General features: G+C 44.2%; 1 protein-coding gene across 3 annotated transcripts in view; it reads right to left on the bottom strand.

Moving 5' to 3' along the window:
- Positions 1–329: 329 nt before the first annotated feature.
- Positions 330–12273, bottom strand: part of ACVR1 (activin A receptor type 1) — a 65024-nt gene continuing 53080 nt past the window's right edge. For all 3 annotated transcript variants that reach the window (XM_075430538.1, XM_075430539.1, XM_075430540.1), the window contains 3 exons: positions 9539–9736; positions 2658–2788; positions 330–1597 (listed from right to left, as the gene is read on the bottom strand). In XM_075430538.1, the coding sequence (XP_075286653.1) occupies positions 1463–1597; positions 2658–2788; positions 9539–9736 (464 nt within the window). In that variant the 3' untranslated portion in view covers positions 330–1462. The remainder of the gene's footprint in view (positions 1598–2657; positions 2789–9538; positions 9737–12273) is intronic.

Below are 12273 nucleotides of genomic sequence, written 5' to 3'. Positions count from 1 at the left end.
TACAAAGCTGAACTATTCCCCATCAGGCCCAGGGATAACTCACCTCCTTCCGCAAGACACGCGCTGGGAGGTCTGCACGGACATGGCTGACGTCACGTCCGAGGAGAATACACCAGCTCCCTGCCGTACTATTTTGGGATCCAGTTCAGCACAGGAAAAACACACCCAGACAAACAACCGTTAACAGCCTCAGTAGCTCAGTGTTCCACCCAGTATTGACCTGGACCAATGCTACTCACCTGCAAGCACACGACTGGAGATGCCCACTGCTGCATTAGCATGCGTACCTCTGTTACTGAAGGCAGTAAGAGAACTAAAACACTCTGTCGTTTGACTTGAAAACATTCTATTTAATTTATACAAATAACTACTAAATAGAAAAAGTAGATTAAAACAAAATAGTTATTTTTCTGGCAGAGTTTAAATGCATATTATATAGCTTAGAAGAAATAAAATGCATTTTCCCCACAGCATTCATGACCTAAAATTCTAGTTAATTCTTCCATTGCTTTCCTGTTCTAGATCAGTAAGATACTAGAGACAACGTCATGTGGGTAATGGCTATATATATGTTCCGTATTTGAACTGAAAATATGTTACAGACCACACACCTACAAATGTGAAGCACTTAAAATGTGACTATCGAGTTGCAATATGATAATACAGAAAACAATTTATGTTTCAGGTTATATTGTGTTACAAAAACATCTGTGTAAGAAATCATGAAAGAGGCCACATAAAAATAAGCTTTAACTTTATGCACTTATTTTACAGTTTAAAAAACTGGCAAGTGCACTAGTAATAAATAATTTGCAAGTTTTGTATAAACGAGAAATTCCTAATGTTCAGCATTATTGTAAACATCAGTACACATGTAAAATGCAGCTAAAATCTGACAGTTACATTTTCAGTTTACCAAATTCATTTCCTATTATTCAGGCATAGATCAATGCAGTATACAGCCAATCATATTTTTGGCAAGTCATGTCATTAAAATTAACAGTGACAGTGCAAGTAAGGAATGCAAAGAATTCCTAGTGCAATAAAGAAGAGAAGCACAGGCAATATTGCTGATTAAAATTTACCACTTCCATGTGTTCACCCTGGGAGTGATTAGGAGAATAAAAAAAAAAAAAAAAAAAACCCACAAAAAGAAAAAGCTGTTCAAAGCCATTATTTAATGCCCTGATCTTGTCTTAGGATTTCTCTGTCTTCCTTCAGGCCACTACCTTTGCAACAGTACATCCAGCGCGAGTCCTGACAGCTTGACCGTTTGTGAAATGCCCACTGTAGTCACTGAGCAAAGTCCGTACGGTTCCGATGTCTCCCACAGAGATGGCTTGGTAAGAACTTCTGCCTCTCTAAGCAGCCAACATGGGGACCAGTCGTATAAACTGTCTGGCCAGACTACTTCTGAACCAGACAAATGCCTTCCCATGAGGAGAGAACCACGAGAAGGTGGTCAACAGTCAGCTTTCAGTTTATCTAAGGAATTATCAATTTTGGTCAAAGTCTTTTTGATTCGCAGGGCTGTTAGTCTCGCTGATGGATTTTGATACCAGCATTCTTTCATCAACTTGGCAAGAGATGTTAACGTCTGGGAAAAGAATAAAAGACACGAGACACGCATGTAAGTACATGAATCGCAAGCCAAGAAAGCACCAGACTGGGTTAAGCACTAACACAGTAAGGTATTATTGCTTTATTAATACTCAATTTTCAGAGAGTTTACTGCTATCTATCAAATACACAGCTTCCAAGTGCTGAACTTAAACAACAAACCCAAGTTTGATGACTTGGTTAAACCAAGCGAATATCTAGACTATGGGCTGACTGGAGTGACAAGCCAGCGTAATTTTGAACAATGGAGTTTAGGGGTTTTTCTAATTAAGAAAACACTCTACAGAATCGCTTTTCAACAAAACTGACTCCTGCAAGATCAACAAAGGAAGCCAGAGAAGGTACAGATTTTCTGCCTGTTCTTTCCTCATATCCAGCACAACTTTAAACGGCTGGGATTCACGGCTGGCTGGTACAGCAGCACAGGTCATGGGTCTGCAACCAAAACTTTACAGCTGGGACTGCTCGTCCTTGCTGGCCCTAGCCAGCTGTACAGACTCAAACCAACCTTCACAGCTTCAGTAACACGGAACAAACCAGCTGGTCAACCTAGAGAGTCCAGACTGATTCTGATGAAGGAAAACAAACTTCAGCACTAGCCTTTCAAATACAAGAACAGTCCCTTATCCTGTAGGCAGGAGAGAGACCAAAAATCTATTCAAATCCACATGTTTATAAGCCACAGAACGTCCTACACAGGCCACCTTCCCCTTAAAGAAATCTCCCCTTGGAGAGAGAATAACAACGTAGGAAGCACAGCTTTAACATAGTTCTTGTTAAATCACGCTACTAAAAGGCTAATCTGTGAATAGCTCAGACTTCACCATCGTAAGTCTGCTCACTGCAGTTTCTTCCTGCTCCAACATAAAGGTCCACGCCAGCTTGCTTCTGAAATCTGTACAGGTAATGCTCCTGACAGGTAGCATTGAGACCATTTCAATTTCACGTGATAACTGAAAATAACTTCCTTGACTCTTTCGAAAGAAGAAAGGCCAGCTTGTATCTTCTGCAAACCACCCACAGGCACATCCACTTACAGGGTCTGAGAACCATCTGTTGGGAATGTTCGGCCTTTGCTGATCTACACAGACCACTTTTCTCATGTCTTCAAAACTGGGATCGTTTGGAACCAAGTCATAAAATGGTGGTTTATAGTCTTCCACAATACCTGGGGAGACACAAACAAGAGAGGCATTAGTTAATGACACTGTCAGTGAAACAGCATTTCTGCACAGAGAGCGAGAACACACGACCTAGACAGCTGAGAAGCACAAAAATCTTTCAAAAAAACTAACAGCATGCTGTCAAGCAGCCATTAAACAACAGAATAGCACTCAATATCATAGGAACAGCTTTCTCTACCCAAAATGCTAATTAATTGGCTGATATTACAATTGCACAGAGTAAAAACTATATCCATTTTGCAGACGCTTGAGCGGAAATGATGAGAAACAAATTCACTTGCCAAAACACCACCTTTTATAATGCCTGGAGGTTTTACTGACTACCACAAAACTGGGATTTCTGCTACCAAATTTAAAAAATTTAAGGTCTGCATTGTGGTTTTTAATAGGCTTACCACACACTTTTCACAGTTTTATGATTCCTGAAACAGTCCAATAAGCACGTCAGCACCTACAGACCCTCACACTGGTGCTTCAAATAATTGTATTTCTTGTCATTAAAATAATAAAATACCTTGGGTAATTGGCTCCACATGCCATCACAAAGCTAAACACCTGAAAGCCTGTGGCACTCGGTGTCTGAACGCATTTTCTAGGATTCTGTGTTGAAAAATGAGTTAATGTGTGCGTTCGTTCCCACGACTTGCCACTCAGCTTACACAAAACTGGCAGGCTAAACAGCCTTTTGCCTACTCTCTAAGGCATGCAGGCAGCGTTGCTGTTTCATCAGTGCATTAAGCTCACAACTGATCTATAGGGAGCTCGACTTTCTTAGGAAGCCAATTTAAAAACTGGTGTTCGAAAAAAGGCATTCGGGTCAGCAGCTTGGAAAAGCACCAAGCAAATGAGGCCCTCTACGTACAGTAGAAACACGAGCGGAACAATCTTAAAACTGCTTTTTAGCAGACAGGCAGCTGTCCCACAGTCAGACGTACATAAAATCCAGGAGATTTTCTGTTGCTTTGGATATATTCAAATTGCAAAGAGGTTCTCAAACTTTATGCTACAGCGTTGAGTTTTAGTTTCTTGTTCTGTTGGAGATGCCACAGATACTCTGTAAAATCCACACGCCCCTGTCTGTGATGACTAGTCATAAAGGGAACTGGTCTTCAGGAAACCACAACTCCCTTAGAAAACAGCAGGACAGCTCAAAGCTCCGGCTACCCAAGCGAGTCACCATAAAGTAACAAGCAGGTTGTCGGCTTTGCCCTGTGGTGTTCTGACACGGATGCAGAAGCACAGACTGTGTTACACGCTGCGTGAAGCAGCATCACCCACCCTCCTCCTCTGAGCATTTCCGAATTGCATATACCAAACATCACCCGCAGGGCTGAAGTCTTGTCTTTACACTCCTCCTGCTTCCTCCCAGAACACAGAATAAAGTTAATCGTGAGAACTCAAGAATACAAAAAACCTCTCGCATATCCACACTGTCTACACTTCCATCTCAGATATAGTAGTGGCTTTATACAAGTCAAATACAGAACTTCAGAGCTACGTCATACAGCTCTGAAAATGTTTCCAGGGGTATTAGGCTATTACAGATGAACTTTAACACTAGAAGAGGGAGTCTGGCTCTAATTTACTATTTTCATGCGGTCTTTCCAAAGTGTAGGGTACATAACCGGCTATTTCAGATCAGACATATAGCAATAAATGCGAATGAGGTGGGTTTGGCCTTTACCCCAGAGTGACTCCGGAGCTCTGCCCTGCCGCAGCCGAATGCCTGGCCCCCGGGAGCAGCGCCGGCTCCGATCAGCGTGGCCGGCGAGCCCTGCAACCTCTGCCCCACACGGGACGCGCTGCGAGGGACGCCCACGACATGCTGCCCGCAACGCCCACGCTCCCTCAGAGCAGCCCCGAGCTCGCCGCGCTCTGGGCAGCTCCAAGATGACTTCCGTCACCTATAATATATTACATTCCTTCCCCCTGCGGTTGCTGGCTCTTTGCTACTCAAACCAACTGGAACTCACACACACAGTAGTGTTTTCTCCACCTTTGTTCCTCGTTGCTTCAGCACCAGCCCGTCCTACACATGCACGAACCTAACTGCTGGAGCAAAGCAAGATCCACAGAAACACCTACACAACAGCCACAGCCTTGCAGATGTAACAGTGATCCCACCCGGGGGTGGCTTTGAGCGTGACTGTCTTTGCGCCTCTGGTGCTACTGCCAGCACCAGACAAGATCACAGTACTGGGTCCTGCAAGCACCAGGCATCGGGCAAGCAAGGATGCAAGGCACTGTGCAGCAAGGGAGCACAATCAAGAAGTCATGAACAGCCACTCTACAAGCACAGGTCTACTTAAAGAGAGTAAAATACTGATTTGCAGGCTTAAATCGCATTTTCAAGTACAGAGCCACATGCTGAGTGGCTCCTGCTGCAGCACAAAGACAATATGCAACTACACTGAGTTGTGGCAAAGGAGTTTCCTGTCACATTTTCCTCCCCGTACTGAACTCTGACAGGAAAGTACTGAGAATCACTGTGTCACCTTAAGGACCAGTAGGTAAGTAAAAAAAAAAAAAAAAAAAAAAAAATTAAAATTTTAAAAACTTTAATATGTATAAATAAACATTACAAAGTACACATTTAAAAACGAAATTTTAAAAACTATCAGACCTATCAGTCAGATTACAAGAACTTCAGAGTCTCCACGAACTGCAGTACTAAACCAGGCTGACTCGCTGGACTAGGACTCTGCATTTCCACGCAGTAAATGAGACAATTGTCCAGCAGCATGGGATAGCAGCAATAATTCCGAGCACACATAAGCAACAAATGCCTCTAGCCCACCTAAGGCAGACCATCACCCGGTTCACACGAGCACGCTACCTTGACCTCAGGACGCCTACTCCCAGTGCCAAAGTCTTACTACAAATCAAACAGGGTTATCTGAGTGACTACCTGATGAAGTGACGATTTCCACACAGCTGAACACTTGGATTTGAGATAAAATGTTTACTCAATTTCAAACCAGTGCAAGGAAATATAATTACTTATGGCAACACCCAGAAATACCGAGCAACTGGAAATAAGTACTGTGGAATTAATATCAGCGCCATCTTCAGACTTTATTGACACGACCAATGTCATGACATATCTGTAATACCGTTAAAAGTGCTTCCATGGTGGCACTGAGCTCAGCCTGAACAAAATTACTGAAGCATTTACCTACTGTCTTTGGTGGGTCTGCAGTCCATGCTGGGTTTCATACCACCCTGGTGAAGGTGCCAGCACAATCTCAGCTCACTAGTTTAAACATAGCTCAGGTGAATTGTCTGTGAAACGCAGTTACTGCAGCAATACATACGTATCAAAACTTCAGCATGGGAATATTTAAAAAACAGGTACTGTTCCATGGGATTTTCATTTCAAGAGGTAGCTAAGACTGTGTGTATTTCTTTATGTATATTAGGTACAGTATACACACACACGCATATGTAAGTACAAACGTATATTCACATACAAAGAGGGCAAGACCTCTAATATTCCACAAAGGATTACCAGCCTCCAAGACAGCACTGTGGCAAGACAGATTCCAGACGAGCTACTCAAAATTCAAGACTGGCAATAAAGCCAAGCGTATCAAAAGCTTACACGTGAAGTTTTGTCATCACATAGGCCAACGGCTACACTCAGCCAGACGACGCCCTGCACGCAGCCCTGTACGCAGCGTGGGCCTCGTCACCCCCAGCCACCAGCGCGGCCCTGGGCAGACGGTGCGGGGAAGCCGACTGCTCCTCTCCGCGCTGGCTCCCCTCCCCACCGCAGCCAGCATCACCCACGGCACAGTGAATTCATCAACCCCTGCCCAGCACGCCCATCAGACTGCGGCAACTGGTACGCTACAGTGCTGCAGACTGCTGAGACAGACAAAGCGCAGAATATAAAACTGTGCTGAAAACAATAAAGTTACAGCTTAAATTCTCAAGGCACTCACACTGACGTGAACTGCAACCCAGAGGTCTCCAAATACTGGGAAATACAATGAGCAAGTTGTCGTAACTGTCTACGACACACATTTGCCAATAAACAGAGTACATCCTAAGAAAAATCAACACCGTGAACTCACAAGACTTTCCTCCTCTCTCTGATTAACCACGTACACCTTCACCCGAGATCATCATCATGCCGTCATTCAGCTGACACATGTTCTTGTATCAGAACAATACCTACGTCTCCAAGTAACTCCTCTGACAGTGAAGGGAGGAGGCAGGCGAGGTCATGAGCTCAGCACCGGCCACCCGTGGAAGTTCCCTTCGGCTCCTGGAGCCAGTCCTGCAACTGCTGCCAGCTTCTGCAAGACAGGAGCTGCTCACTGCAGGTCCTGCAAGTGACCTGCACCGCCTCACAACAGCTGACCACCCGCACACATCACCCTGCTCTCTCCATCGCAGAGAAGCCATTCTGAAGCTCTTGACAGCTAACAAAGCAAGCTCTCAGGCTTACAAGATGACTTAAATCAGCCACCTGAGCCTACCTGATGCATTCTGCTACCTCCAAGTCAGCTTCGTTCAAGCACCCTGTAAGTATCCTAGAGGAGACAGGGGCTTGGGACAGTGCTCCAGGACCCAGGGAATCTCCCAGCAAGCTTGGAAAGTCTGCAAACGTTCTCAGCAGTGCTACCTTCCAACAGCCTTCTCCCAACAAGCCTCACTGCACTGCTTCTGGAGACAACCAGCTGCCTGCGGCTGCTGCGCTGAGAATTACCCTGAACAAGGAAGCAATACCTTTTTTTTTTTTTCTTTTTAACCTTGCAGTTAAATTCTTATGGCCGCCAACTGATAACAGATGAAGTAAAAGGTTCATATTTAGAAGGTGTCCTGTACTTTTAATAGAATAACAGTATTTGTTTGCTTCTAGAGCTTGTTGCACATGCGCCTGTCCTCTCCCCATATTCCAATGTAACACCATTTGGACAGGATTTCCACTGGGGTCAGGGAACAGTGGGCAGGTAATGCATGAGAAACAATGCGACGTAAGGACCTTAACTTCCACTGGCACTTGAGCCAAGCTTTGTTACTCTGTACAAGCTACTGTGAGCCTCCACTGTCTCACCTTATTGCAGCCTACCTCTGTCCACTCACTGCTCCTTCATATCCATCTCTCCCCAAACCACTCGTACTCCCTCCTTTGGGTCTACACAGTTGCTTTTTGACAACATACCTCAGGCTATCTTAATCCTTTCACAGCATAGTGAAGGTTGGAAAGGATATTTACAGGCCATCTAGCCCAACCTCCCTGCCACGAGCAGAGACATCTACCACTAGATCAGGTTGCTCAGGGCCCTGTCCAACCTGACCTTGAATGTTTCCTCTCTGGGCAACCTGTGCCAGGGCCTCACCACCCACAGTGTAAAAAATTTCTTCCTTATATCCAATCTAAATCTCCCTCATTTTAGTTTAAAGCCATTACCCCTTGCCCTATCGCATCAGATCCTGCTAAAAAACTTGTCCCTGTCTTTCTTACAAGCCCCTTTATACATTGAAAGGCTGCAATCAGGTCTCCCCGCAGCCTTCTCTTCCCCAGGCTGAGCAGCCCCATCTCCCCCAGCCTTTCCTCCCAGCAGAGGGGTTCCAGCCCTCGCGTCATTGCTGGGGCCTCCTCTGGCCCTGCTCCCACAGCTCCAGCTCTGTGCTGTGCTGAGGCCCCCAGAGCTGGACGCAGGACTCCCGGGGGGGTCTCCTTCCTCCAAAGTCTTCCCTCAAATTGTGACTTGCAATAGCTCCCACCAAAAAAAAGCCCTCAGCTGGCTTGGAGGATCCTCAGCCAGCAGTAACCCGGGCTGGCACCAGCCCTACCTGCCTGTGGGGTTCCAGCCTGCCCTTGGGGCTCAGAGGTACCGCAGCAGCAGAATGACTAGCTGTCTTTTCCTGAAGAAGATAAACCCATTGTCCGATGTCAGTACAGAATCCCAGATTTCGATTTAGTGGGAACAGATAAGACACAGAGGAAATAAATGCCTATGATGGGTCAGAATTTCTTCGTGTTTAAACATGTCACCGTTAACAATCCATCCCTGCCAGTGTCTGCAGACATGCCTGAAGGCATCTTCCGTGTTCTCCCATCCGCTTCGGTTCAGAGAGCACAACCTGATGTCCAGAAGTCAGAGAGGACTTCTGAATTGATAAGCACAAGAAATCACACCAACAGATAGGTCCTTAAATTCGGACCTCCTTGCCAAGGAAACACAAAGCAACACTTTGCGCTACGAAACCCCATTGCAGTGGCACTTTTCCCAAGCAGAACTGTACTTTGACCAAGTCCTGCTTTGTGAGTGCATTTAACTTGGTAAAGCAAGAGCATCCCTCAATTCTGATCACTTCTTCACTTTCCACACATTTTCCTTCTGTTCCTCAGGTTTTGTCACGAGAAACAGCCACCTAAAAGTACTCACGATCGTTTACTGACACATGGAAAATGCTCAGAGACTTTACAATCTAAAATTTTAACTGAACTGTTTGGTATGAATTATTTCTGATCACAACTCAGAATGTAGCAGCGGATCACTCTTTCTTCTCTATCTCAACAGAAACGACAACAATACTCAGCCACTGCACCCAACATACCAACAACTTCAACACAGGCAGCAAAGCGTCAGGAATCAAAACACTCTGGAGGTGCAGTGTTTGACTGTGCATCCTATGCATTTGTGCGGCAGGTGCTTCACCGTGAATTACCATTTGCTTAACCCCTTCTAAACGCAAGCAAGGGAGGCCCAAATACTTACCGTTGCTAACCATGCGTCTAGCTACTTCCCAAAGGACCAGCCCAAAAGCCCAGATATCGACCCTTTTATACGAGTCAAAGCAGTCTGCCTGGATAGTTTCGTCCAAGACTTCTGGAGCCATGTAGCGCTTGGTACCCACACGGGGATTGTTCCCCACATCCAACTGATTCGTGCTTTGGGAGTGCATTACTGCAAGGCCTGGAGGACAAAACAACAAAACAACAAACCACTGTTAAGTCTTCTTTAAAACTATAGCAGCATGTGTTCAAAATCACACGTGAGCAGTGACACCCACCAGACAGTTTCTTAAAGAGAAAGAGCTGAGAGTCCAACTGTCCAAAGACTAACTGGGTCAGCTCCAAACCATCTATCAAAACAGCCACTGTGTCCTTAGACTTAGACCAATTATCCCCTCAGGGATTACCATTAAGCATGTTATTGCACTGTTGCAAAATGTTGTCATTAAGTGTTTTGCAGCCACTGGATGTCACCAGCGCTCTAGGCACGTATACACAGAAGGCCAAGCATCTGTTACTTACAAGAAAACAATTTTACACAGCATTCAAATTTATTTATAGAACTTTTGGGTAGGTGGATATATCCGAACTGTGAGGAAGAGAGAAGAAAAACACTGCATGATGGATATAAACAAGTTAAAAAAATAAAGCTGGAGAATAAAAAACACCATATTTGCAGTAGCTTGAAAAACAAACATCCTCAAGCTGATCTAAAATGAGTCAGTCAAAACCACTCTACCTGGTTTCTACTAATTGCTAAACATTTAAGCAAAGAACATTATGTGAGGGACTAAATTATTGTAAATTTGGAAACACACAGAGTACTCGTTCTGCCATGGTAAACAGAGAGCACTGCAAATTGAACAGCAACAGGTGCATGACATAACTAAGCAATAGAAGAGAAGACACAAACTCTCCCTAATTTCTTCAAAAACTCTTGTAAGAATAACATACGCCATTTACATTTAACATGAGTTCATTTTAGAGGAACTTAAAAAGCTTTTTAACTCAGTTCCACAAAAATTAACCTATCACCAGATCATTATTTTTTTCTCTTTCCAAAACAGTCTGTACTCACCGTAACAAAAATTTGGAAAACACTCTCCTACAATTTAATTACTTGAAGTAATTTCAAGCTGCTAAGAAAACGTGTATGGCACCTCTAGAAAGCTAACACCTACTAACCGCATGACTACCGAGAAGATAATTTGGAAAGCCCTCTCTGCCGACAGAAGTATTTTTTTTATTTATATATATATATACACACACACACAGAGGACATATTTACATACACACTTATACATTTACATATTTGTTTATATTAATTTATATTATATGTGTGGATTATGATATTTAAAAAAAAACAACTTGCACACTGGAAATAAAGGTTAGAAAAGTTTCCTGGCAAACTCTGAAGACATCAAGACTCTGCAGAACGCTTTGATAAAAATCGTAATACTCCATCCAAATTGGGCAAAACAGATTCAACAGATTGACAGGTCAAAGGTTTAAGGCTGAGGGATGCAAGTCAGCATCCCGCACGCTACAAACTCAAAGTGTTGCAATAAGGTCAGGGGCCAGCAGTGTTGTAACCAGGGCCTCATCATGGCGGCGTCGGTGCTGTTTACGAGTTAGGAACCAGATCCTGCACCGCTGCAGTTTCTTTGCACTGCAGGAGATTTAATGCACATTTAACTTAAGGGCACTTACGCGCTCATCAGAGAAGCTCTTACTGTAAGACACTAATTCTTTGAATTAAAAAAAAAAAAAAAAAAGAAAAAATACAAATTGATGAAACACATTGGTTTTTAAGACACCGAAAAGCCCTCCTCAGCATACTGAAGTATCTGCTAGAAACAAAAAATTGAGCAAATATGTTTTGTTAGCATTCTTTGCACCTTTTGCACAAACACCACTGCTTGTTTCAAACAGACATTCACTACTCTACCTGCTCAGGCAAAGGGAAGGAGGGAGTAAGAGGAGTGTTGGGCTTTTTCTTCTTTACGTATAAGCATTATTCTCTAGTTCTATAAAGGTGCTCAACTAAGACCTATCACCATACACGTGAATTGCTTTAGAAGGGCGGAAATTTTCCACAGTGCTGACAGATCGAAGGACTTTATCACACAGCTTCTGCTTAGCTAGAACATATTTAAAACAGCCAGCTCTGTAACTGCAACTCTGGATAGCTGGGTTGCTGTTCGAGATACTAGCTTCCAGCACGCCTGCCGAAGGACAAGCAGCCAATTCACAGCTCTTGCTCTCACTGCCTTTCAGAAGGACGAGGACTGAACAGCCACAAACACCAAGCCACACCGCTGTTCAGGCACACAGCGCTCAGGCTGCCAGCAAAACAGACAATCACAAGATGAGCATCAGAGCACTTTAATTCCTCTTTGTTTTCAGAGCTGACACCTATTCTGAACGGGTACGTTGCAAGTCCAGAACCTGGTGTGACCAACCGAACAGCTTAGCGCTGGGCAGCTGCAGTGCACCCCTCCATCTGCTCACACTTACCAGTCTGTGTGCCATTTCTTGTATGGTGCACATGTTGAAACAGAGAAGGAGACCAGAGAAAAAGACAAAGCTACACAGAAAAAAAGGGCACAAAGGCATGCCAGGAGCAACAAGCTCTGTGGTAACTTTCCTTTACAGACACAGAACAAACTAAGAACATGTCAGATACAGCCGAGTATTTCACGTTTAAAAAAACAGCTA

This window comes from Opisthocomus hoazin, chromosome 9 (assembly GCF_030867145.1).
Source record: "Opisthocomus hoazin isolate bOpiHoa1 chromosome 9, bOpiHoa1.hap1, whole genome shotgun sequence".
In the NCBI taxonomy this organism is placed as follows: Eukaryota; Metazoa; Chordata; class Aves; order Opisthocomiformes; family Opisthocomidae; genus Opisthocomus; species Opisthocomus hoazin.
Note: the sequence above shows the minus strand (reverse complement) of the source record. Positions and strands in the feature narration are given on the sequence as shown.